This window comes from Aedes albopictus, chromosome 1 (assembly GCF_035046485.1).
Source record: "Aedes albopictus strain Foshan chromosome 1, AalbF5, whole genome shotgun sequence".
NCBI classification, from domain to species: Eukaryota; Metazoa; Arthropoda; class Insecta; order Diptera; family Culicidae; genus Aedes; species Aedes albopictus.
This window is the reverse complement of record NC_085136.1, coordinates 336,693,191-336,718,016: the sequence shown is the minus strand read 5'-3', so window position 1 is coordinate 336,718,016 and position 24,826 is coordinate 336,693,191. Positions and strand designations below refer to the sequence as shown.

Here is a 24,826-nt window from a genome sequence, read left to right as displayed (position 1 = left end):
GCTACACATTATATATTATTCCTGTTCAAAAAAATATTTGATTTTGTGAACGCAATGAAAAGCTATACATTATTTTCTGTGTCCAAATTTCATCGAATACAGTCTTTACTTCCCTGGTTCTAGTGCACCATAGAACAATCAACAAACAAAATGAAATGATTATGATGCAACAGTTTTTAGAATCATTGTCTCCTCATCAGCTAAACTCAAATGCTTTTTCTTTTTTTCAACTGTCGAACTATTTATAAACAATTCAGTTTTGGGGAGTTTTTATGAATTTTTAAACTACGTAACGGCAAATTATTCAACCTCAAGAAATTCAATCTTGTGTTCTGATGCAGCCATGATGAGGGACGACGGAGTACACATTATAGAGCGACACGGCTAAATACTAATGCACACTGTGAACGCGCAGGCGCGAAAGAAGAAACACAAAGAAAGAGAAATGTCCCTTTTACTCACGGAATAATACATCGACATATTATTCCGTACGGAAAATCAACAACATGACTGACAGCATCGCACGACAGTGCCATCTGTTGGCAAATAGCTTTCTGGCTGCGAATTACTTATCAACTGCGAACGCTTAAGTAATTTTGATTGCAAAAATTTTACGTGAGCATTACTTGTCCTATCCTTTTACACAGTACTTACCAGGTGGAAACTAGCCATTAGCCAGGAGCAAAGTGTCACCTACCGTAAGAGAGTTGTGTAGCGTTTGCCGACCTGCTGTTGCTTCTACTGCTGCCTTGTCTGCCGTTTCGTTGCCTTCTATTTTGCAGTGACTGGGTAGCCATTGCAGTCTGTATTTGGAGGTTTCTTGTCGTAGTAGCATTTTGAGGATGTTCCACGCGATATAGTTGTTCTTTGATTCTTCTTGGTTTTGGAGTATGGAGCATGCACTTGCTGAGTCCGTTAATATGACCACCTTGGTGTAAGAGTGTTGTAAGGCGCACTCTACCGCTGCTTCAATGGCCTTCAGTTCTGCGTTGGTTATTGTGACTTTTGGATTGATTTTGTGTGCTTTGGTGCTGTTGGTCTTCTCGTCGAAGAACGCAAAGGCTGTTCCTTCTTCCGTCTTACTGCCATCCGTGAAGATCCTGTTATATTCCTTGTAATCTGTGTCCATGGTTTCCCAAAATAGTTGTTTCCTTTGAAATTTCGATAGGTTTTCCTTTTTGGTCTGGTTTTTGTCCAGTGTCTTCCTTATTTCCCGCCGAATGTTGATTCCTCCTACTATTTTCGGTCTGGCATCCCACGCTATGTTTTCACTCTTTGGATGGACTTGCATGACCACATCGAGGTGTTTATCGGTGACTGATGATAGATTTGTTCCGCTTGCTTCCTCGGTGTCTATTGTTTTCCAGATGAATTTGGCTAGTTGTTTCTTGTTGTACATGCTTTTGATAATTCGATTCTTTCCTTCATTGGGATTTGTCCGGTTTCCGATTGTATTACATGGACTGGTGTCGATTTTAGAAGCTGCAAGGCTATTCTGAGGTAGCTGTTCTGAACTATCTGAATTTTTTGAAGGTTGGTTTCTGCTGCTGAACCGTATATCGTGGCGCCGTATTCCAGTTTACTTCTTATGAGTGCGTTGTCTATCTTAATCAGAGTTGCCGGATTGACATGACTCTTTTTCCCTGCCAACATTTTAATAGAGGGAGCTTGTTACTAGCTTTCTTGCATACGTCCTCTATGTGTTTCCGGTGTCTCCTGTCCCTTCACAATGTTTCAAACCTGTTTTGGGGGGGTACCTTCATCTATGTTCTCTAACAATTCCTTCACGTAGGCTCTGTTGGTCCTCCTGAGCTCCTTCTTCAAAATCGCCCTTCGCTTCTGTTGCTCCAAGTAGTTATTTTCCGAACGATTACGATTATACGTTCTAAGGGCCTCTCTTTTTGATTTGTACAACAAAGAGAGTTCTTTCGTTCACCATCTTTTTAGGAAGTTTCCTTTTTTGTTCTTCACTGCGTAGGATGCCTTCTCTAATGCTTCTTCGAAAATCTCCTGCATTTCTTCCGGATTGTAGGTGTATTGTGGTCTAATTCCATTAAGTTCTTCTATAACCTTGTCTTGATTAACGCGTTTCGTAGTTGTTTTTTTTTAGTTATTTTTCATCTCCTATTCCTATCCGGATGGTTAGGTGGGCGCTCCCAAACTTCTCGTCTAATACTTCCCACTTTCCTGGCTATTCCTTCTGTTACCCAAGTGAGATCGATCGCTGATGGACGGTTTCCTGGGGCTAGGCACATTGTGGGGGACCCGTCGTTCAGAAGGATCAGTTTGGAATCCATGGTGATCTGATTGACCAGTTTTCCTCTGGAGCATTCGGGGAATTCCGGGCTCCAGGTGCTGTGATGGGCGTTCAGGTCTGCTCCGACGATGAGTTCACCTTCCAGATGCTCTAGCCACTGGAAAAGTTTGTTGATATCTTCTGTTGCTTGATTACTGGTATTGGCTGGCAAATACGCTGAAATGACGCTGATCCGGCCCGCTTCGCTCTTTGTTTCGACCCCTACGGCCTCCAGGATGGAGAATTCCGGCATTCTTAAGTTGCTCGCTTCGATTCCTTGGCGTATTAGCACTCCTGCTCCTCCGTATCCGTCTGGTCTTCTCTTCGATTCCAGGATGTAGTTTTTCATTCGGAATGGTTCGTCCTCTTTTAACCATATTTCCTGGAGCAATGCGATATCCACCGCATATTCCGTCATGTGTGTGTACAGTTCTTCTTTTGTTTCGGATGGTCTTAGGCTTTGGATGTTGTGTTGGATAATTGCTATTTTACTGGCCATTTTGACTCGCTTGGACTATTCTCTGTTCCTCCTGTTGGAGCCTTGGGTTGTGTTCGATGAGTTCGTTGATTCTTCCGAAGATGTACACTATTAGATGGTCTGTCTCCAGTCCTGTCACTTCTCCTTGCATCCGCCTTGATATTTCGTCCCTCAGTTCGATCAGCGATTTAAGCCAGCTCTTCAACCTCAGCTGCTTGATCAGGTCCTGCCGCAACCTTTCCACTATCGTCTCCACGATGATGACATCGTATCCTCGCGTATCTCGTACCTGCTCTTCCTTATCCCAGTCGTTGAGGGGCCAGTCGCTCATTTGTTCCTGATTCCTGTCCCGTGGGGTCGTCCGCTTTGTCCTGACTTGTTGGCTGCCTCGACTTGACGATCCTGATGTTTTACCTCCTCTTTCTTTCCCCCCTGTTCTACCTTCCTCTTTTCTCTTTCTTTGCTCTTCGCCATCTTCCAGCTCCGGGAAGTCCTCATTGTTTTAAGTATTTTCTCCCTTCTTACTCCTTTCCTGCAGACTTTGTCGCTTGTTTGTGGGTGTTCTTCGGCACAAGACGGACATCTGCTTTTACCTCGGCAGAGCTTCTGACTGTGCCCAAATCTCCAGCATTTCTGGCACTGTTTCACCGGGAACACGTAGAGTTCTGCTCTAACCGGACAGTCGTACGATTCGGGAACTTTTACTCCTTTGACGACCATCTTAACATTCCTTGTTGGCACCAGCTCTTTCGTTCGCCTTGTTGACCCCGCTTCATGATCCTTTCTACTTTGAGGATCGGCATGCTTGTTGCCAGGTTCCTTTGGATCTCTTCCTCGTCGTACTCCTTGGGGATACCTCGCACGAAGCAGGTGGTTTGGGACACCGACTTTGGTGCAAACAACCGGAGGTTATGCTTCTCGAACCGGATCTTCTCCAGTTGTGGGTAGTGCTCCTTCCGCTCTAGAATTATTTTGAAGCGCAATCGACCTACCTTGATGACGTCCCTTTGCCTGGTGAAATTTTCCTGTGCTAGGATCTTTCCAACGTCGATTGGGTGGCCGGGAAACTCCTTCTCGAAATCAAGTGGCTCGAGGAACACCACTTCCGACATGGTTTGCAGGTTGGTTTCATCAATCTTTGCAAGGCTCCTTGTGGCTGCGCTGGGTTTTCGGATCGTCCCCGTTTTACTCGCCGGCAGTCGAGCCTTGTTGCGAACTGTTTGATCGTAATCTTCTCATTTCGTTTTCCTTTTTCTATTTCGTTCTATTCTTCTGACTTTTTCTTTTCTTAACTATTCACTTAACTAATTTTTCTCGTAACTTACAATTCTGGAAATTTTCGATTTTTGTTTTCCTTAACCTCTAATTGAGCACTTCACCCCTTCTTTTCCTCTTATCTATTTACACTATTTAACCTTTCAGGACGCGAGCCATCAAGCAAGCGAAACTGCACCGCGCTCACGCTGTATACGACGAGCGAGGTTTTTAGGTAGTGTTGTACTTTTTACAACAGCGCGCGTCCTGAACGGTTAAACCTGTGAGCACTACGCGTGTTTACTGGTTGAAAGTACGGACAGCAAAGAGAACCTGCTCGGTTAGTTTATTTTCATTTATAGAATGACGGCAGTGTTCCCAGAACGCCTTTGCGCTTGCGTAACAATAATTGAAATAATCACTTCCACTATAAAAAGACTACAGTCTAACTTGAGATACAATAGATGTGAATATATTTGCATACTTTCGGCTACCCAAGGAAACAGGGCATCCATGGACCTTGAATCGACTTTCGGTCTTCAACATCTGTTGCCCACTCAGCAACTACATAGCCCACTATTGGTGTACTGGATTCAGTCCTCTTAAAGGTCAGTCCCATCGTGGTTGTTCCTTTGAGGTATCGGATAATCCGCATCACCGATGTCCAGTGGCTTTCAGTCGAGTTTAGTTGGAAACGTCCCATGTAACTGATAGGGAAGCATAGATCCGGTCTTACGCATAACATCTGGTACATGCCAAGAAGTCTAGATTGAGTTTAAATAAGGGCGAAAGTAACATGATCGATTTCTCTTCATCGACTCTCTCTTCTGCGAATTAAAGTGACAAGAAGCAAGTTCTCGATACGGATGACTAGTTCTATTTCCAACTCTTGCCAGTTGGAGTACCTTCTCCATCGGGGTATGTGCTGGATTGCAGGTACTTGCCCAGAATCTTTGTAGCTGCCATAATCGATTTGAATAACGAGGAAATATCTGGTTTCTCCACAATCTGTCGTTTTGAATTCACTTTAAAGGTTTTTTTTTAAATCCCGAGTACTGAATAAGTTTCGGCCTACGTCATCCACGTATAGCACCAGATATACCTCGTCACCTTTCCTTGACAGTGTGTACAAACAGTAATCCCCCTCTTGGAACGGACGAATCCCAGCTTCAGCAATACTTCATTGCATTGGTTGTTCCAGCAACGCGGAGCTTGTTTCAATCCGTGAAGTAATTTTTACTGCTTGCACACCAATCCTGCTTCGGCTGTTACTCTTTTCGGCACTTCCATGCAGAGTTGTGCAATATCAGTCTTATCAGGTGACTACTGATATTGCACCATGGTCCCTATCACTCCAGGCCGTTCAATATCAAAACGACAATGACAGACAATGACTTGATATTGACCCGCACTCTAGATCACAATCATTGCATCTGATGTGATATTTTAGTGGTTTTAACCAAAACTCAAACTTTTTTATGACCAACATGCAAAGCTTGTAACTTTGTACCACATATTAAAATATCATCTTGGTAAATCTTTATTTAGATTTTTAAACGAATTTTAAAGATGACCATCACAGTCAGCCCAGTTTCTGATGGAACAAAGCGCACAGAGCGCACGCTGTTTTGGATCGCAGTCGGCCTATCAAATTCAGCGATGTGCTTACCATTGACTGTTATAGAGTGCAACTCTGCTTCCATGTACAGGTGCTCATCCAGGTTACCATATAGAAACGTTGTTTTAACACCCATCTGATGAACGCGATATCCATGGTAAACCCTGACAGCCAACACAGTCCGCACAGTAGCCAGCCGAGCTACCGGAGCAAAGGTTTCATCAAAATCAACTCCAGGACGCTGCAGAAACCCCTTGTATACCAGTTGAGCATAGTATCGAACGCGTTAACACCGGTCTCATCTTCCTTCAACCGGACCACCCATTTGGTTACCAGTACAGTCACTATATAATATACAGTCTGGGGAATAGAAAATCCTAAGATCTGACAACTTGAATAAAAACTTCCTACACTAGAAAAGTTCAAGTTTTCGTTCGACAGATTTTGTGTTTTCAGAACATAAATTTATTATCTTTACGGATACAATACTCCCCTCGTATTCAAGCTCTCTCGAAATGTCAAGGCTCCGATCGAATTGACTCCGATAGTTTTGACTGTATATATAGTGACTGTAGTTTACAGGGGCTTCACACCAGAAGGCCACGGTACAAGTTCCCACACACCATTCCTTGACATCGAGTCAAGTTCATCACACACAGCCTGGTACCATTGGTCACGATCGTCATGGGATGCAATTTCAACATACACTTCAGGAACATCTGAGAGGGAATGCAGATCTACAACAGTGGCACTGTATTGGATAGGATAGTTGAGATACTTAGGGTAAGAAATCAAACTTTGAACTAGTCAAATTGTAATCTTAATTTGAACCATTTCAAAATTCATTAAAAAGACGTACTTTTCAGGCAAATATTGTCCCGAAAAAGATGTTAAACAGCTTTCCGTAATATAACCTGATAACATGGTTTTAAAGTCCATGCATTGAAAAAGACGTTTTTGTCATGGAAAACAGGCAATTGAAAAATCATTGTGATTTCACCCATTTCCCCCAAAAGAAAGCACATTTTCGGTGCACTCGTACAGCTCATGCATTGTATCACACGCAATATGTGAACACGTCAAATGAAAGCTTATTTATCGTAGAATCGACCAACCGAATAATATTCCGCATTATTTGTCATAAAATTATCAAATTTAAGTGATTCTTACTTAGAGAATGTTATCTTAAGTTGAACCATTTGTAATCTAAATTTGAACTAGTAAACGGGGGTGAGCTTCTAGTGTTGGCCTGTAGATTGCGCTAGTGGTTGCTTTGTTTACTCTTGGGGGATGGAAAATTCCAAATTTAGTTTCCAAATTCCTAAAGAATTTCGAACATTCTGAGTTGAGATTCCAGTGCCTAATGAAAAATAGGTATGAGAATTGCAGATTCATGTAATTTTTAATTGTTTAGCATGGAATTGGCTGTTTTGTGAGTTGCTCGAGCTGCTGCCGCCAGTAGTTCAAATTAAGATTAAAATTAGTTCAAATTATGATTACGATGGTTCAAATTAAGATTAAAATCATAGTTGATGAAAAATCAAATATTTCAATGAAATTCGGTGCAAATACAAACTTTTTACCATTTAACAGAAAGCTTATACCCGTGGCTTTCATGTACATACGATTTTGCCGTAGTAAATTATTTCCATGTGGGAGAAAAAATCACTTGAAATTTGCACTGCTTCAGAAAGCCGCAATTTGGTTCAAATTTTGATTACCTACCCTACCCGAAAGTTTGCGCCTGGGTGATGGTTCGCCAAACTAGCCAGAACTTACAGCACGATCTGAATGCGAAGAGAGCGCATAGTCCTCCTCAACTTTACTCAGGTCTTCATCATCTGTAAGCTCGTACACCTCAGTCTGGTCATCCGGTTGGACGGTTTGAACATAAGCCTGGACTTCTTCCTCCTCTTGCTCGTATGTCTTCGATACTATCAGTTGCTCCAATCCAGATTCATCACAATCTTCATCATACGGGAAGTAAATACTTCTCGTTGAATTTGACATCCCGAGCAATAACGATTCATCTGGTAGATTTGTTCCATAGTCTGTACCCATTCGGCGCGTCCAGCTTCTTTCTACATTGACCGGGAATCCACGTGAAGGCTTGACAACCGAAAATTCTCCTTTTGGATTCTGCTTTGAAACTGCTGCTTCCCAGAATGACTTCGGAACCATGGAATCGATAAGCATTGTACGTACCTTCTCCACCAATATCCGAATCAACCGCTCCGCTACTCAGTTTTCTGCCCATAACTGCAAACTTGTAACATTTGCATATTTTGCTGGTATTGAGTTAATATCGGGGATCTTCATCAAATCACAAGTACTTATCAGCTAACGAAAGCAGGGTGAGGACATCTACCCCCGTTTACTCTCGGTTGCTGCAATTTGGAGTTTGCGCGCTACATCATAGGCGGCTATGTTTTCCTGCATTTTATTCACTCTTGGACGGGTATCAAGACAATGAAGAATTACATAGCTGCCTATGATGTAACGCGCAAACTTCAAATTGTAACAACCGAGAGTAAACGGGAGTAGATGTCCTCATCTTGCTTTCGTAAGCTGAAACTGCAACCAGAACATGTTTTATCATGCTATGGTCTTCTACAAAGTTTTCCTTAGGGTATCAACTGCTATTTTTTTTCAATTCTTAGCCAAATCGAACTCGTCAAACCAGCGTGTTGAATGAGAGACTGAAGATCATCCAATTTCCCTTATTTTTTGACTGAAAATTCCATACAAACCTTCAACTTATTTGCGCCAACTCAGTTTTTAACCGATTGATTGTTCTTCTCATCCAGAGGCACGATTCTAGAGGATGCCCCGTAGAATTATTCGACATTTATTGTGTTTGGGCCAGTCTATTATGCACTTAGATCACCGCCACGGGAGTCCCCATCGCTATCCCTATTATACCGCTCCTTTTCGGGTGCTATTTTAGGCAGGGGAGCCGCATGCGGCAAGGTAGGCCTACTGCTCATCTTTTGCGAGTGTGTTAGTGTGACTGGCAACGCGACCAGAAGCCTACACTGAACGAAAACCCCCGCCCGAAAGCGACTGAGAAACGATTCGATCGCGCCCCTTATCGACAAACGGTCGGAAACCGTATGGCCCACCGACCGAATGATGTCATCCTAAAATTGGATGACAACAATACGAAACTGGAATGCCGACCATATGGTTGAGCAAAATTCTGCTCTAGCGACGCATAACTTACATTTCATCGCTTGCCTTTTCAAACAGAGTTTAAAGAGAGCGTTGGGAAATTGGGATACCCTCGCGGGTATCCCTTCTCAAAAAGATGGCATGTTCTCAAAATAGCACACGCGACCAAAAATGGTTAACGTCGCGAATATTATGATCAAGGGACGTGTTACGCTATCGATAAATATGACCGGTGCAACTGCGTTGCCTTCGCTTTGCAACCAGTGTTTATTCGCATAGCGTGCATCGATCCATACACGAATGAGATGATCGTCAGTCGATCTCAGGATGATTACGATACGACTGATTCATCATTCCAAAACATGATTTTAATTATTTGGAGCGGATGGTCGGACAAATCAGTCGATTTCGGGATGGGGTTTCCGTTCAGTGTAGTCGAGTCCTGCTTGGAAATCGGTTTGTTTTGTCGATGGGGGTGGCCCGCGAAATCGCATTGTGTTGTTTGGGAAGGCCCGCTCGATGCATGTTAGGTAGGCGTAGTTTGTTCGAGTTTGACGTGCCTGCACCCTCCCTGATTTTAGGTTAGCACCCCATCTTTCCACCAGTGGTTTCTAAAAGTGATCCTTATTTTTTATCGGACGAGTACAAATTAAAAAAAAAATGAAAATTTCTATAAATCTTTGATGAATCCTACCATGTGTTTCAGCTTTTTACGTTTTGTTGAAACTTTTTAGTTTGTTGAAACTATAGGATCACAGACAAACAAACGTAATACTTTGAACATATCGCCCCATACAGACAGACGTCTCTACTCAGATCTCAACGTTTCACATGTTAACGGTTGGTTTGAATATTCTATAGTTCGCTAATCGCTCGCATCATTTTTGCTTCTGTTTGACGCTCACTATCGCCACCTACTGAGCGGTTTACGAAACACAGCGTGATAGGCATTGGTCGATTATATTTTCATGACGATGATTTTAATAGCAATTTCTTTTAAGTGATACCTACCTATGTTTGTCTGAATTTCGCTATTCAAAGTCATAGTTGCGGAAACATATTCGCCTAATCTAAAAATACTGGAGTTTGGCAAATCGAGTGGCCAATCATGAACTAGGTGGCGGTAGTGGGCAAATATAAAACTTGAACAAAAACGATGGGAGCGCCACCGATGCGCTGTTGGCCAACTATCAAATTTTAAAATAAACTTTTAAATCGGTGTATGATGGGAATTATCACAGTGTTACATCTCTTTATCTCTAATAGGGTCCTGGAAAATATCTAGCTACACAAGATAAATTATTAGCGCATTTGCCCAAAAGTACACGCGGCAAATCCCTGAGGAAAGAAACAGCCGCGTTTTTTGCTCCCTTTCTACTCCATTTTTATGGGAGATAACATTGCGGCGTTTCCTTAAGCGCGGTTTTTCTTCTCAAAGAGGATTTGCCGCGTGGAGATCAGAATCGTTGGTCAGTCGGTTTTCTCGATAGGGCGATGGAAGTGCGAGTGAAAAATCCGGGTTCAGAATCGCGCTACAATAATCGTAGGTCAGTCGGTTTCCACGGTAGGGCGATGGAAACGCGAGCACGAAATCCGGGATCAGTGGTCATCGTGATCAAATAAATCATAATCGTGATGAAGACCGCGACGTGTATTTCCATATAACTAGTGCTTAATGATCATATAGTCTGTCGGTACACCTATCCATAGAAGAGAAAGGAAATAAAAAATGTCTCGTGCCAGCAGCCTGAGCATGACATGCACGTTTCCTACAATCAATAATTGGATGCAATCATTGAAAGGAAAGGAAAGATGTGCTGCATCCTATCCAACAAACACAGTAGGCCATCCATAAATCGAGTTCCTATCACTTTTGATTATTAATTCTTAATCCAAGTATCGCAGGTTGCTTTGAACGTTTGTTCACCTCTCGATTATCCACGATCGAATTATGTAAAGTCTGACTGTGCACGACTTTTCGTACGGTGACGCTACCAAATTTACTGTTTTACTCATTATCGCAACTCTCGTATGGGAGAAACGCGTCTATCCCAATCCAATAATAATTGGGGTAGGCAAGTTCCGACATGTATAAATGGTCGCCCGAATGATTGTCACGGGTTCAGTTCATCTCGTGCTAGCTTGAGGGAAACAGTGACTACTCCAGGATGATCCGTCCACAATCACAGTCGAGTGGTTTATTGGCGATTTTTTGTATCCTATCAGTGCTAACTAGATCGACCCACGGGGTCAAGTATCTCAGTGATCTGATCTCCAATCTGAACAAAACCTGTGAATCGCTGGAATCGTGGCACAACTGGATGACCCCGTCAAAGGCGTCCCTGCCTCCAATCGGAACGGGTTCGCAGTATACCACCGTGATCGATTCGTGCAAAAAGGTCCCCCTAGATGGCAGTGGAGTGTATTTGTTCCAGCCGTCGGAATCGATCTACCCGTACCCGGTCTACTGCGATCAGGATAGTTTCATCGGAAGTCACGGGTGGATTGTGGTGCAAAACCGGAAGGAAAAGGGCCAGTTGAGCTTCAATCGCGATTGGACGGACTACAGGGATGGATTCGGAGATCCTCGGGGCGAGTTTTGGCTCGGGCTGGAGAAGATTTACCAGCTGATGAGGAACGATACCAAGTACGAGCTGTTGGTGATGCTGAGGAAGAAGGACGGCAAGATGGAAGCCGCTCGGTATGCGACGTTTTCTATTTCAAGCGAAGAGGATGGATACCAGCTGGAGTTGGGGAGTTATGCGTTTGGAAGTGCGGGCCATACGATGGAGTTCAGTAATAAGGCCAAGTTTTCGACGCCGGATAGTAACAACGATGGAACGGGAAAGGAGTGTGCACAGCAGTTGCGGAGCGGATGGTGGTTTAGCGATTGTGATAATTTGCCGTAAGATTTTGGAAATGTTTGGTGATGATAAATCTGAAATGATTTCTTTCTGTTTTAGTTCAAACTCGAGACGAAATGTGCAACCATCTACGTTGTGCAGTAAGAACAATCATCCGTACAAGGGTTTTTTCTACATGGGTGATCCCTGTTTGGAAGAGACGCGAATGTTGATAAGAGAACTTTGAAGTGTTAAATTATTAAATTATTTATTTATTTATTGAATACCTTCTAGTACAATTTTGAAATTGTTACAGTAAAACTTCAAGTTTAATGAAAATTGAAAGAAAATGGATTGATTATGATCAAAACTGTGGTCATTCTCTTGTATTGTACCTAATTGCCTATCACAAGCCTGATATGGGAAGTTTGGTTTTCGTCTAGCCAGAAAGGAACACACTTAATCACGGCTTCGCTGTTCGGTAATTTTTCTTACTGAATTCAAACCGTAAACCTGAGGTTTTACCGAAACTTCAGCATTTGTTTTACAAAATAACTGAAACTTGGTATTTGTCTCCACTTTTTGCATATTTCGGTAATAAAAAGTGCTGAACACACACTTAATTTTGATTACCGAGTTCGGTAATTTTTTGACGAGATTAAAACTGCTGAGCACCGAGCTCGTTCAGCAAAAACGCATTGTTTACCTTTTCCATACGATTTTGACAGTTGTTTTACTGAACCTCAGTAAAATCGATTACCGAAACTACCGAGATCGTACTGCTGTTATAATCTCGTCAAAAAAGTACCGAGCAGGCAACTCAGAAATAAGTGTGACACAGCAATATTTAAAGGTTACCGTGTAAATTCGGTAACCCCAAAAAGTCAGCAAAACAAGGAACTGAGTTTTCAGTAAAAACAAGATATTACTGAGATCTCGGTTACAACAAAATCAAAACATTGCATAGAGAGCGTGTACTACTGTCACTTGGAGTTGCCAGCCGAATCATCGGAAACCAGAAGACCCGCCGAGTCTTGGGACGGAAATCCTGATCGTCACGGAAGGCCACTGCTCATGGTAAGCGTTTCATAAGTAACCCATGTGTACGGATTGTGTCCTGCAGAATGGAACAAGGAGGAAATTGGTTCACAGCGAAACTTGAAGCGAGTTCCAAGCACGACCATGAGTTGAAATTGGAATTTGGTTCTCCAGAAATGCTTTCCTTGATTTTGCCTATCGCTGATATTAAAAGTGCCGCTTCTCAACCAAAAACATGGGTTGGGCTGCTTGAAGTCAATTTCGGAGAAATGGTCCAGTTTTTCTCGTCGTTTCGGCATCGATTCCAGTATAAAGTGTTTGCCATGAGCAGCTGGCGAGCGCACAACGGCAGAAGATTGTGACATTATGCTCCAGCAGGACTTTGCTATCCACAAATAATGATGCTGGCAATGGCAATATCAAGGCATCGATAAAATATTATGAGACTTGATGTGATGGTTCCATCGGAATCCACCGAAGGGGACAGTCCGGAATAATTAATATCAACTGAAAAGCTCAGTAAGTCATTGTTGTCAAAAAAATACCGAAAAAATCAGCATTCTGCCAACTGAATGTTTACTGAGTAAATCGGTATTATTTTGACAGCTCGAGAGCTTCGTACCTTACTGAGTGTTCGGTAATCAATATTTTTACTGAGTTAACCCTGCTGTTCAAAAACCCAGTAAAATTTTACCGAGTTCGGTAATCAAAACTGAGTGTGAATATTCTTCGAGGATTTCTTGACGGGCTGATCGTGCCCTGGGAACATTCCGTCTTATTGGTTGATCTTCCGATTTTTCGTCGATGATCCGCTGCTCCGCCAACGCCTTGCAATGCTTCTCTTTATGACCGGGCTTCAGGCAGTACTTACAAACCAGTTTCCTCCTGTCCACGCCAGCCATCGGCAAAGACTCGTTGCTCCGCCTTGAAACATGAAAACGTATCCCGTAGTCGATCGCCGAGAGTCCACATCTCCTCCCCAATCTGCGTCGGTATAGCCAATGATTTCTCCGTTGCCTCGCTTGTTGAATAAAAGCCGGTTGTTGATCGTCCCTTTCAAATAGCGAAAAATTCTTTTGACGGCCTCCCAATGCTTCCGGCCTGGATTGTTGCTAAATTGGCTAACTGCATTGACCGCAAACGATATATCAGGACGCGTGGCTTGTGCTATGTACTGTAGACACCCGACAGCTTCTTTATATGGAACCTTCTTCATTTCTTCCATTTCATTTTGTGATTTCGGAGTCATGGATTTGTCCAAACGCTCGCTTGATTCGAATGGTGTTGAAACAGGATGACAATCCGCCAGGTTGAATCTGTCCAGCACGTCTTCAATATACTTTCGTTGGTCTATTGATAATTCTCCTCGTTCTTTGTTCCGGCTGATTTGAAGTCCTAGGCAATACTTTGCTTGTCCTAAATCCTTCATCCGGAATCGGTTGCACAGAAATGTCTTCAATTGTTTCCTCATTTTGGCATCGTTGGTAAAAATTAGGAAATCGTCCACATAAATGGTAATAAACAGCATTCTCCTCCCATTGATCAGGTAATACAAGCAAGGGTCCGTTCTTGATTGTTGCAATCCAAATTCTCGTAACGTCTTATCAAGCTGCTGATTCCATATCCTACTTGATTGCTTAAGGCCGTAAAGCGACCTCTGAAGCCGGCATACCTTCGTCGGATCTGTTACAAATCCCTCTGGTTGCTGCATGTGGATTACTTCATCTTCAAGCTTTCCTTGCAAAAATACTGTGACGGCATCCATTTGATCAATCTCCAAATCGAATTTCACTGCCAATGCCATCAAATATCTTAAAGTCGAGTACCTCACGACCGGGGCGTAAACTTCGTCATAATCGATGCCGGGTTTCTGCGAACATCCTTTGACCACTAATCGTGCCTTGTAGCAGTCAACTTCTCCGTTCGGTCCACGCTTTATTTTGAAAACCCATTTGTTCTTGATGGCTTTGGCTCCGACGGGCAAGTCTTCCAACCTCCATGTTTGATTGGTCCCCAGTGCATTGATCTCCGCCTGCATCGCCTCAAGCCACAGTTGTCGATCTGGTCTGCTCAACGCCTCTTCGTAGCTGACTGGATCGCCCATCGTCTCGATGTCGCTCATTTTGAAACCGCCGTTTGTTACGCTTGCCTTCGTCTGTGGGTTTTGGGATACACATTGGCCAGTATACGTACTATAAGTAATAAAATCAGTGTACTTGCCTGGGCGGCGGCGCTCCCGACCGCTGCGCCTAAACTCATGGCTGCTTCATCCTGTCCTGCGTTGGATCTTTCATCATCACCTGCAGTCGATTCAAGTTCAATCTGTTCTACTTCTGGCGTCGCAGTAGCTCTCGGTTCATCCATCGCTTCCGAAAATTCGATTTCTAAAAATTCCACCGTTTCATCTGCGTTGACTAGTTCTCCATCACATTGACCTTCGTTGATGATCTTCACATCTCTGCTAATAATGATCTCACCAGTTGTCGCGTTGTATAATCTGTAGCCTTTCACGTCATCTGCGTAGCCCACGAATACACATTTGGTCGATTTCGGATCTAACTTCAACCTTCTCTGCTTCGGAACATGTACCATGGCAATAGAACCGAATATCTTCAGGTGTCCTACGTAGGGTTTCTTCCCCGTCCATGCTTCTTCAGGAGTCTTGCCTTGCAGGGTTCGCGTCGGACAGCGATTAATCAAATACACCGCGGTGTTCACCGCTTCCGCCCAAAATTTCTTCTGCATCTTGGCGTCATTTAACATGCTTCGGACTTTCTCCAGGATTGTTCTGTTCATCCGTTCCGCTATCCCATTCTGTTCTGGCGTATACGGGCAAGATCTCTGATGTCTGATTCCATCCTGCCTCAGACTTGCACTGAACCGTCCGTTGATGAATTCTCGGCCGTTGTCGCTCCTCAAAACTTTCAGTTTAAGTCCAGTTTGGCGTTCAGCCATTGCCTTGAAATCTTCATAAGCTTCATATACTTGATCTTTGCTCCGCAGGGTATACACGAACACTTTCCTCGTAGCATCATCGATAAAAGTCACGAAATAACGGCTACCCGCCAATGATGACACCTCGAATGGTCCGCATACATCCGTATGTACGAGCTCCAATGGTTTGCTTGCTCTGGATTCACTGTTCGGAAACGCATCTCTGGAATGTTTGCCTTGACAACACGCAATACAGTTCAAATTCTCCATGTGCTTCAATTCGAAACCGTTGGCCATCTGCTTCAATTGCTTCAAACTCTGCACATTCAAATGTCCAAGCCTTTTATGCCATACCTCCAGCTCACTTGACAAAAACGTATGCTCTGCTTGACGATTGAGCCGATATAATCCTCCGTCAGCCGTGCCCGATGCAAAAACTTCTCCATTTTCATCCAGCACCATACATCCGCTTGCTGTGAACGTCACCGTAAAGCCTTTGCTGCATATCTTGCTGACTGACAACAAATTTGCTGCCAAATCCGGGACCTCTAGGACATCTTGAATATCCACAGGACCTTCAACGCAGTTTAGCTCGACGACACCTTTGACTTTGGCCATCATGCTCGCTTTGTTCGCCGTACCAACTTGACATGAAATCTCCTGTTTGCCACGTAGGTTCCATCCAGGTCTTGCCATGTGCGTGGTGGCACCAGAGTCGAAGTACCATTCTCCTTGGTCCACGTCACCCACTGCCAGTACTGCACACATTGCACGTCCTTTTTTGCTCTTCTGGGTAGCTTTCTCCGGGCAATTCGCTGCATAATGTCCTACCTTTTGACAATTATAGCACGATCGGTCCTTTTTGCTTCTGTTCGAATCGTTCTTACGCCGCTGGGGTTGATTTCCTCGCTCCGCGCCACTGTAGAATGCTTCTTCATCTCTCATGCTCCGTGATCCATGCTTCACCTTCACGTCTTGAAGGATTTTCGCTTTCACTGCGTCCGCCTTCAAAGCTTGCCCAGACGCTTCCAAACCCATCACCATCGGGGCGTAGTATTTAGGTAATCCCATCAACAACAGCGAAGCCAGCCAGTCATCAGCAACAGGGAAATTGATTTCGGCTAGTTTGTGGCTTGTACAGAAGAGAGCGTCCACGTAGGCTTCCGTACTGTCGTAATTCTCCAAACGTATCGACGTTAACTGCTGCAACAAACCAATCCTTCGATAAATTCCATCATCTTGAAATGCAGACTTCAACTTGTTCCAGGCTTCTTGCGCGTCCTTCGCATCCATGACCAGGCTGTAGTTTGTCTTTTCGAGACTTAAACAAATTGTTGATAACGCCCGCATCTGGATATCTTCATCGACGACTTGACCTTCCTTCGGCATTACTGCGCACCAGGAGCCTTCGCGTATTAACGTCATCTTCATGGCGAACGCCCATGACACGTAATTCTCCCGGCCTTTTAGCTTTTCGATCGCTAGAGATACTCCGCTGCCGCCAGTCGCACGAACCACTCTTGGATCCAAAGTACCTCCTGTTCTTGATCCAGACGGAACTGCACCGGAACCAGTGTCTCCAGATCCTCTGCTGTTAGCGCCGGAGAACATCTTCACTAGTAATTAGTTCTTCTGATCTTCGAATTTTCGTTATGGCCGATGCGCTGGGCCCATAACCTATCGTAGAAGTAAAACACGTCTGTTCGGTTTGAACATTGGAAACTGAATGAAAAGATTTATTATTTACCCTAACAAACGAACTTCAGTTGCTAAGGTCGTCATGGATTACTTGATGCTAACAATTCCAAAGGAATTCTAGAAGTAACCCCCAAAGAAATTCCAGCATTAATCCTCAAAAGAATTTCAGTAGGAATTTGCAAAGGAATTCGAGAAAGAATCCCCAAGAAATTGTCAACGATAAATAACCAGAGGGATCTCCGATGGAATTCCAAGAGGAATCCCCGAAAGAATTCCAGAAGAAATTCTAGGAGAAATCATCGAAGAAGGAAACCCCGAAGTCCAGGAGGAATCACCAAAGGAATTACAGTAAAATTTCCAGAATGAATTCTAGGAGAAATCCTCGAAGAAATTCCAGAAGGAATCCTCGAAAGCATTCCAGGAAGAGCCTCCGAAGGAAGTCCAGGAGCAAGCCCTAAATGAAATCGAGGAGGAATCCTTGAAAGAATTCCATGAGCGATACCCACAGTAATTCCAGGAGGAAACTTCGAAGAAATTTTAAGACAAATCATGAGGAATTAAAGAAGCTCCTGGAGGAATCCATGAAGAAACTTCTGGACTAATCTCTGCAGGAACTGCTGTATAAAGCCCTGAAGGAACTTCTACAGGAATCTAATCTAATCCCCGAAGGAGTTTTAGGACCAATCCTCGAAGGAACTCTAAGAGGAATTCTCGAAGGGATTCCAAAAAGAATCCCCGAAAGAAGTCTAGGAAGAATCTTCGCATAAATTCCAGGAGGAATCTCCGAAAGAAGTCTAGGGGTAAACTTCAAAGAAATTAAAGGAGAAATCCCTGAAAGAATTCCAGGGGGAAACACCGAAGGAATTTTGAAAATAATCTTCAAAGAAATTCCAAGCAGAATCCTTAAAGGTTTTTTTTTTTCAAAAGGAAACCCAGGAGAAATTTCAAGAGGAATTCTTATAGCAAATTCAAGAGAAATCCTCAAAGATATTCAAGAAGCAATCCTTGAAGGAACTCTAGGAAGAAGCCTCGAATTCCAGGAGGAGTTTCCGAAGAAATTCCAGGAAGAATCCTGGAGGAATTTCTGAAGCAATTTCAGGAGGAATTTTCGAAGGAATTCTAAGAGGAATCACCAAAGGAATTCCAAAATGAAACCTCGAAGGAATTCCAGGAAGAATCCACGCCGGGATATAAAGACAAATACCCGAAAGAATGTCAGGAGGAATCCATGAAAGAAGTCCGGAGGAATCCCCAAAGGATCACTAGGAGAAAACATCGAAAAATATCCAGGAGTAATCCACGAAGGAACTCCAGGAGAAATCCTCGATGGAATTCCATGGGGAACCCCTGGATGAATTTCAAGAAGAATCCCTTAAAGCATTTTAGGAGGAATCCCTGAGGGAGTTCCAGGAGGAATCCTCGCAAGAATTCCATGAGGAATCCCTGAAATAATTCAGGGAATCACCACAGCAACTCCAAAAGGAAATGTCGAAAAAAAATGCAACACGAATCCCAAAGGGATTCTAGAAGCAAAGACATACAGACGTAACTCTTAGAGGAAATTCATCAAAAAGGTTTGCCCGGTGTCATTCTCATGAGCACACTGCCACCTGTTGGTAGAACCGTTTTGCTAACACGCACACTACTACACAAATTGCCTGTAATTTTCGTTTGCATCATTCAGCAACGTGTACACTGGCAAACGTCAAAACGGTCGAACACTAGCGCCTCTGGTGGAACGATCGCGCAAATCAAATGGAATTTGAATTGATCGTTAAATGTATGTGCCAAGCTGTTTTGAAGAGTGTTACGTCTGCATGTCTGTGAAGTAACCCCCAAAGAAATTCCAGCATGAATTCTAAAAAGAATTTTAGTAGGAATTTGCAAGGGAATTCGAGAAAGAATCCCCAAGAAATTTCTTGGAGGCGTCAACGATAAATAATCAGAGGAATCACCGAAGGAATTCCAAGAGGAGTCCCCGATAGAATTCCAGAAGAAATTCTAGGAGGAATCATCGAAGGAATTCCAGAAGAAAACCCCCAAATCCAGGAGAAACCCCCAAAGGAATGCCAGGAGGAATCACCAAAGGAATTCCAGGAGAAATTCGAGAATGAATTCTAGGAGAAATCTTAGAAGAAATTCCAGAAGGAGTCACCGAAGGAAGTCCAGGAGCAAGCCCGAAATGGAAGATTTCCATGAGCAATACCCACAGTAATTCCAGGAGGAAATTCCGAAGAAATTTTAAGAGAAATCATTAAAGGAATTCCAGGAGGAATCAACGATGTAATATCAGGAGCAATCCCAAAAGAATTTCAGGAGAAATCATCGAAGGAAGTCTAAGAGGAAGCCCCGAAATAACTTCAAGATAAATTCCCGAACGAACTCTAGGGAAGATCTCCCAAGAAATTCCAGGAGGAATCTCCGAAGGAAGTCCAGGAGGAATTCCCGAAGAAATCCCCGCAGGAATTCCAGGGAAAATTCCCGAAGGAACTACGGTAGCAATCTCCGAAGTGTTTCCAGGCGGAATCCTCTAAGGATTTTCAGCGGAATCTTCCAAAGGGAATCTTTTCGGGTATGGGAAAGGATTTGCAGGAGGTATCCCCTAAAGAATTCCTGGAAGATTTCCAGAAGCACATCCTGGATGAATACTTGTAGAAACTCCATGAAAGATCCCTCGAGAATATCCTGTAGATTTGCCTGATTATAATCCTAAGGAAACTATTGAAGGAACTCCTACAAGATTACCTAAAGGAACTCCTGTAGGAATTCCTGAATGAGCATGTAGAGAAATTTCTGATGTAACTCCTAGGGGCATCCGTGAGTCCTCTGGAAAAACTCAATCTCAATCTACAACCTGAAAGAACCTCAAGAGCGACAGCGAGTATTTTCACATTAGGTTGCTTCGATTTGCTATTATACGGGCCGTAGTGTTGCTTCGATCCACTACTCTTAGCTTACTGTGTTGATAATCGCCATATTTTTGATTCACTTATCCACTAATCCATTATTCAAACATAAATTGACATAACATCCTTTTACATTTTCTCCCCTCCAGGATCCTCAAACGCGACCCATACCACAAGCGCAGCCTCACCGTCCAGATCGGCTGCCTGATGGAGCTGAAGGACTTCAACAAACTGTTCTACGTGGCCCACAAGCTGGTCGATTTCTACCCGGACGATTCGATCTCGTGGTACGCCGTCGGATGCTACTACGACCTGATCGGGAAGAGCGACCCCGCGCGGAGATATCTATCCAAGGCCACCACCTTGGATCGGCTGTACGGGCCGGCTTGGTTGGCCTATGGGCACTCGTTTGCCAAGGAGAACGAACACGACCAGGCCATGGCGGCGTACTTCAAGGCCACCCAGCTGATGCGAGGCTGTCACCTTCCTCTGCTGTACATCGGCGTCGAATGCGGCCTTACCAAGAACCTGGAAATGGCGGAGAAGTTCTTCTACCAGGCCATGGCCATTGCGCCGTTGGATGTCTACGTCCTGCACGAGTTGGGCGTGTTGAAGTTCGAGTACGAGCTGTACGAAAGCGCCGAGGAGGTATTCCGGACCACTTTGGACATGGTGCAGAATATGGCCCGGTCTAATCGGGAACCGATCTCGATCCGGTGGGAACCGCTGTTGAACAATTTGGGCCACTGCTGCCGGAAGAATAAAAAGTACGAGGAAGCGCTGGAATTTCACCGGAGAGCACTGTTCCTGAAACCGTTGAGTGCCTCGACCTACTCGGCCATCGGATTCGTCCAGGCGCTGATGGGCAGCTTGGACGAGGCGGTGGAGTCGTTTCACAAGAGTCTCTCGCTGCGGAGGGACGACGTGTTCACGACGACGATCTTGAAGAGTGTCATCGAGGATCTGGGCAAAGAGGCTTTGCTGTCGTTCTTCGATGAGGAGGAAGACGGCGAGGTGGATAAGGAGGACGAAGAAGGGGATGGTATGAGGGGAGACGATGAAATGGAAGAGGATGGAGGTAAGTCTCTGATTGCGGACGGAGGTAATGATAATAGTACCGGAGCGGACGCGGTTCCCGTGCGGTTAAAGTTGAAGTTCGACGAGTACGATTCGACACCGGCAAGTGACACCAGCGTGGATGATATGAGTATGGATCTGTAGAAGAGGCTGGCGGGTGAACTGCGTGAAAAGTGAGTATGCATTGTGTGAGATTCCTCTGCTGTGTATTTGTTTTAGTTAATTTCAATACAAATTAGTAATGAAGATTTTTCTGGTAGTCAGTGCATTTAGGAACGAAAGAAAGTCATTTTGTTGCAAAGATCATTCCAGAGCGAATTTGTAGTTTAACATTGCTGTTCTAACAGGGGATCTTCTTCTTCTTCTTATTTCTGGCGAGCCGACACCGTTCGGCATCAGCTCTAGTTTAACGTCCGCCTATTTCTGGTACTAAGCCTAAACACGGACGGTCAGGGAGACATCCACACACACCTGACACCCTACATATCGAACCCATCAACACATGGGCCGGGACCTACGGCTTTACTTCCTATCCGAGGGAAGGCGTGATCAGATATTTTTGTCTCAGAAATACCGACGGCGTCGACTAGGATTGAACCTAGACCGACTGGGGTGAGAGGCAACCACGCTTACCACTACACCACCGACGCCGCTCTAACAGGGGATGAATGACCCATAAAAGGTTAAAATCCCCGATAATAAACAAACAAACAACAACTGCTGTTCTACGCAAAGTGGTTGTAGTAGGATACTGCAAGATGACGTCACAAAGCCGTGCACTGACAGTTCAGCGAGCTTGTTTACATGGACTTAGTCTCTGACGGAGATCCGGCAAAACTGTTTTTCGATACAATTTCAGTAAAATGGTAATTAGACGATTGGTTTTGTACTAGTAGAGTTGAATATAATCGTTATTTCCGTATCATAATAGTTTGGGGACGGAAAACGTAAATTTAATTTTCGCCGCTCGGTAAAAATTCTAACACCTTGTAAACAAGCTCGCTGAACTGTCAGACAAGTGAGGTTAGATCAGGTGCTTGCAGTACCCTGTAGGCGGTAGAAACCAACCACTTGTCATCCGAATACTACCCCACAGTAAAAAAGCGAGCCAACATCTCTGACCCCCATTGTGCGTTGAACCCCATTTTGACAGCAAAAGTTTGTAAACAGTACACTTTTCTGGACCAACTCTTGAAAAGCGCGTAATATTTTCCACAACAAAAAAGAACATTTTCGAAAATACTAGGAGAATCATGAAAAAATCTAATTCTCTTAGCTGAAATATGTTACAATAAATAAAAACGTGTTCAAATTAGGCCGCAATTGGGGATGCAAAGAACTTTTTTGTTAAAGAAAAAATATCATTCATAAACTACGCCTAAATCAAATGTTTGACCTGAAACAGATGATGACTTCAAAAACATGGCCGCATCGCAGCTGGTTGGTAGAAACATTTTTATAATCGTAGGAACCTTGATTGTATAATAAAGGCACTTTGATACAAACCATCAACCAGAACGGAAGTGTTTCAGTGCCGACGACAGGAGAAGCGAACCAGATTAATCAATACCAGAGGAAAGCGGCCGGAACAAAATTTGAACGAAAGAGGAAAGAAAAATCAAGATTGGAAGTAGGAAAACTCGGAAGTGGCATGGTACGGAGAGGAAAATTCTCGACTGTGGAATTCTGCATTCAGAAGTCAGCAAGTGAAAAAGAAACCTACCGCAAATTCTACGATGTCTAAGGTAAAAAAGTGTAACAATATCAAATTTGGAAAAATTGATTGATGTTTGGCTTAATATAAATCTGTGTTAATGTGTGATTAACTTATTAAGGATAGTTATGAAAAATTTAAGACGTAGAGTAAAGCGAAGAAGACTATGTGTCTTAGACCGCTGGGAAATAAGACTTCCTTTCTGAAGAGTCAAGAATTTGAACCAAATACAGGAGGTTTTATGTCTCAGCCTATTTGGAAGAAGAAAGGATTGTAATGTAGGGAACACTGAGTGATTTCAGGCCACTTCCAATCCAAATATTTGGATGAAGAAATGTAGGAGACGCTACGGGTGGTCTCAGTCCATTTCATATCCAAATGTAGGAAAACATAATTTCAGTCTATTTAGATTATTTAAACGATAAAGAAATGTAGGGATTAGCATGAAAGCATCCAGTCCATTTCTGTACATTGGAAAAGGATTGACGTGAGGAAAATTATGTAAACGAAAAAATTTTACTGTTTGTTACCATAGTAACCATAGTAATATTTCTCCATTTGTTGAGGCCGGTGATGGACCTGTGAGCTCTCGATGGGAAGAAAGGAAGTAAAAATTTGTGGCATATCTTTTGCTAAAAGAAGTTGATGACAACAATAAGATGTACAAGGCTCTCATGTGCTTCAAAGGTGCAGGCAGATGTACGGAAAATCGCGAAAACAGTTTCAGTGGAGGATTTCAACGTGATGGATAACCCATATCGGGCAGCGATTGATGCTCTCGATAATTATTATTATTCACCCCGCATGTCGCTACGATATGAGCGATTTAAATTCCGGTAGCAGCAATTCAATCCAAATGAGAAGCTTGACCAGTTCCAAGCGGAACTTTCCAGCTTTGGAGAGCAAACGCAGAATATGATCATGGATCAAATTGTGTGTGCTACGCAGCACAATGACAAGCTCAGGGCGATGTATCTTGAAGCTGATACTTCCCTTGAAGATATGCTAAAGATTGGTCGAACCAACGAATCAGTCAACAAACAGGTGCAAGAATTCCGAAGCACATCCAGCGAACCGTCAGAACTAAACGGCATGAATCGTGCGTCCAGTGTATCAACCAAATCCGTGAGTCAGAACTGCTCAAGATGTCTTCGAAACCACCACTACACCGATCCGTCCTGTCCTGCGAAAACATCGAGGTGCAACAAGTGCAACAGAATTGGACATTTCGCGCGCTGTTGTAAGGGAACTTGGAAAAGCCGTGTTACCAAAGTGAAGACCGCCAACAACGATAGATACCTGGACGAGGACATGAAGGCGGCTTTTGTCTTGGCAAGCTTGCCACAGTCGTACGAAGATATCGTGTCGTCGATTCAAGGGCGTTTAGATGTGAAAACGAAGCTGTTAGAAGAGTTTGAACGACGCCAAGGAAGAGAAGAATTTGGAGACAGGAGTTAAGTCGTAGCTGCAAAGGTTATACAGAAGCAGGCAAGAGGATCGGACAATAGACACGTGTGCTATGCTTGCGGTATCAGTAGGTCGGCTCTAGAGGCACGTTCTCCTTGCGGTAGCTCCACTCATCTGATGCGTGACGGTGACGGTTTGAAGAAAGTACGGAACGAATCGTCAAGAGGTGCAATGAGGCCGAGGGTGCGTTCCGCGGTAGCGACTGAGGAGGAGGAGGAGTTGTTCCGTGGAAATGTGTGTTTTGCAGCATTCGAGGACGATATCAGTGAAGGCTGGTTCCTAGATTCAGGAGCATCGAATCATATGACCAGTCGAGTTGGATGCAATGTGAT

At 43.8% G+C, this 24,826-nt stretch overlaps 2 protein-coding genes and 1 pseudogene across 2 annotated transcripts in view; 2 read left to right on the top strand and 1 right to left on the bottom strand.

Annotated features, from left to right (window-relative positions):
• LOC109403856 (cell division cycle protein 16 homolog) overlaps positions 1-21,561 on the top strand; it is a 28,596-nt gene extending 7,035 nt beyond the window's left edge. The window contains exon 3 of the mRNA XM_019676754.3: positions 20,386-21,561. Within this exon, the coding sequence (XP_019532299.3) occupies positions 20,386-21,457 (1,072 nt within the window). The 3' untranslated portion in view covers positions 21,458-21,561. The remainder of the gene's footprint in view (positions 1-20,385) is intronic.
• On the bottom strand, positions 1,675-3,197 carry LOC134288247 (uncharacterized; annotated as a pseudogene).
• LOC134287937 (microfibril-associated glycoprotein 4-like) lies at positions 10,697-12,202 on the top strand. Its single transcript, XM_062851225.1, has 2 exons — positions 10,697-11,722; positions 11,781-12,202. The coding sequence occupies exons 1-2, from the start codon at positions 10,986-10,988 to the stop codon at positions 11,905-11,907; spliced, it is 864 nt and encodes a 287-aa protein (XP_062707209.1). The 5' UTR covers positions 10,697-10,985; the 3' UTR covers positions 11,908-12,202.
• Positions 21,562-24,826: the final 3,265 nt, after the last annotated feature.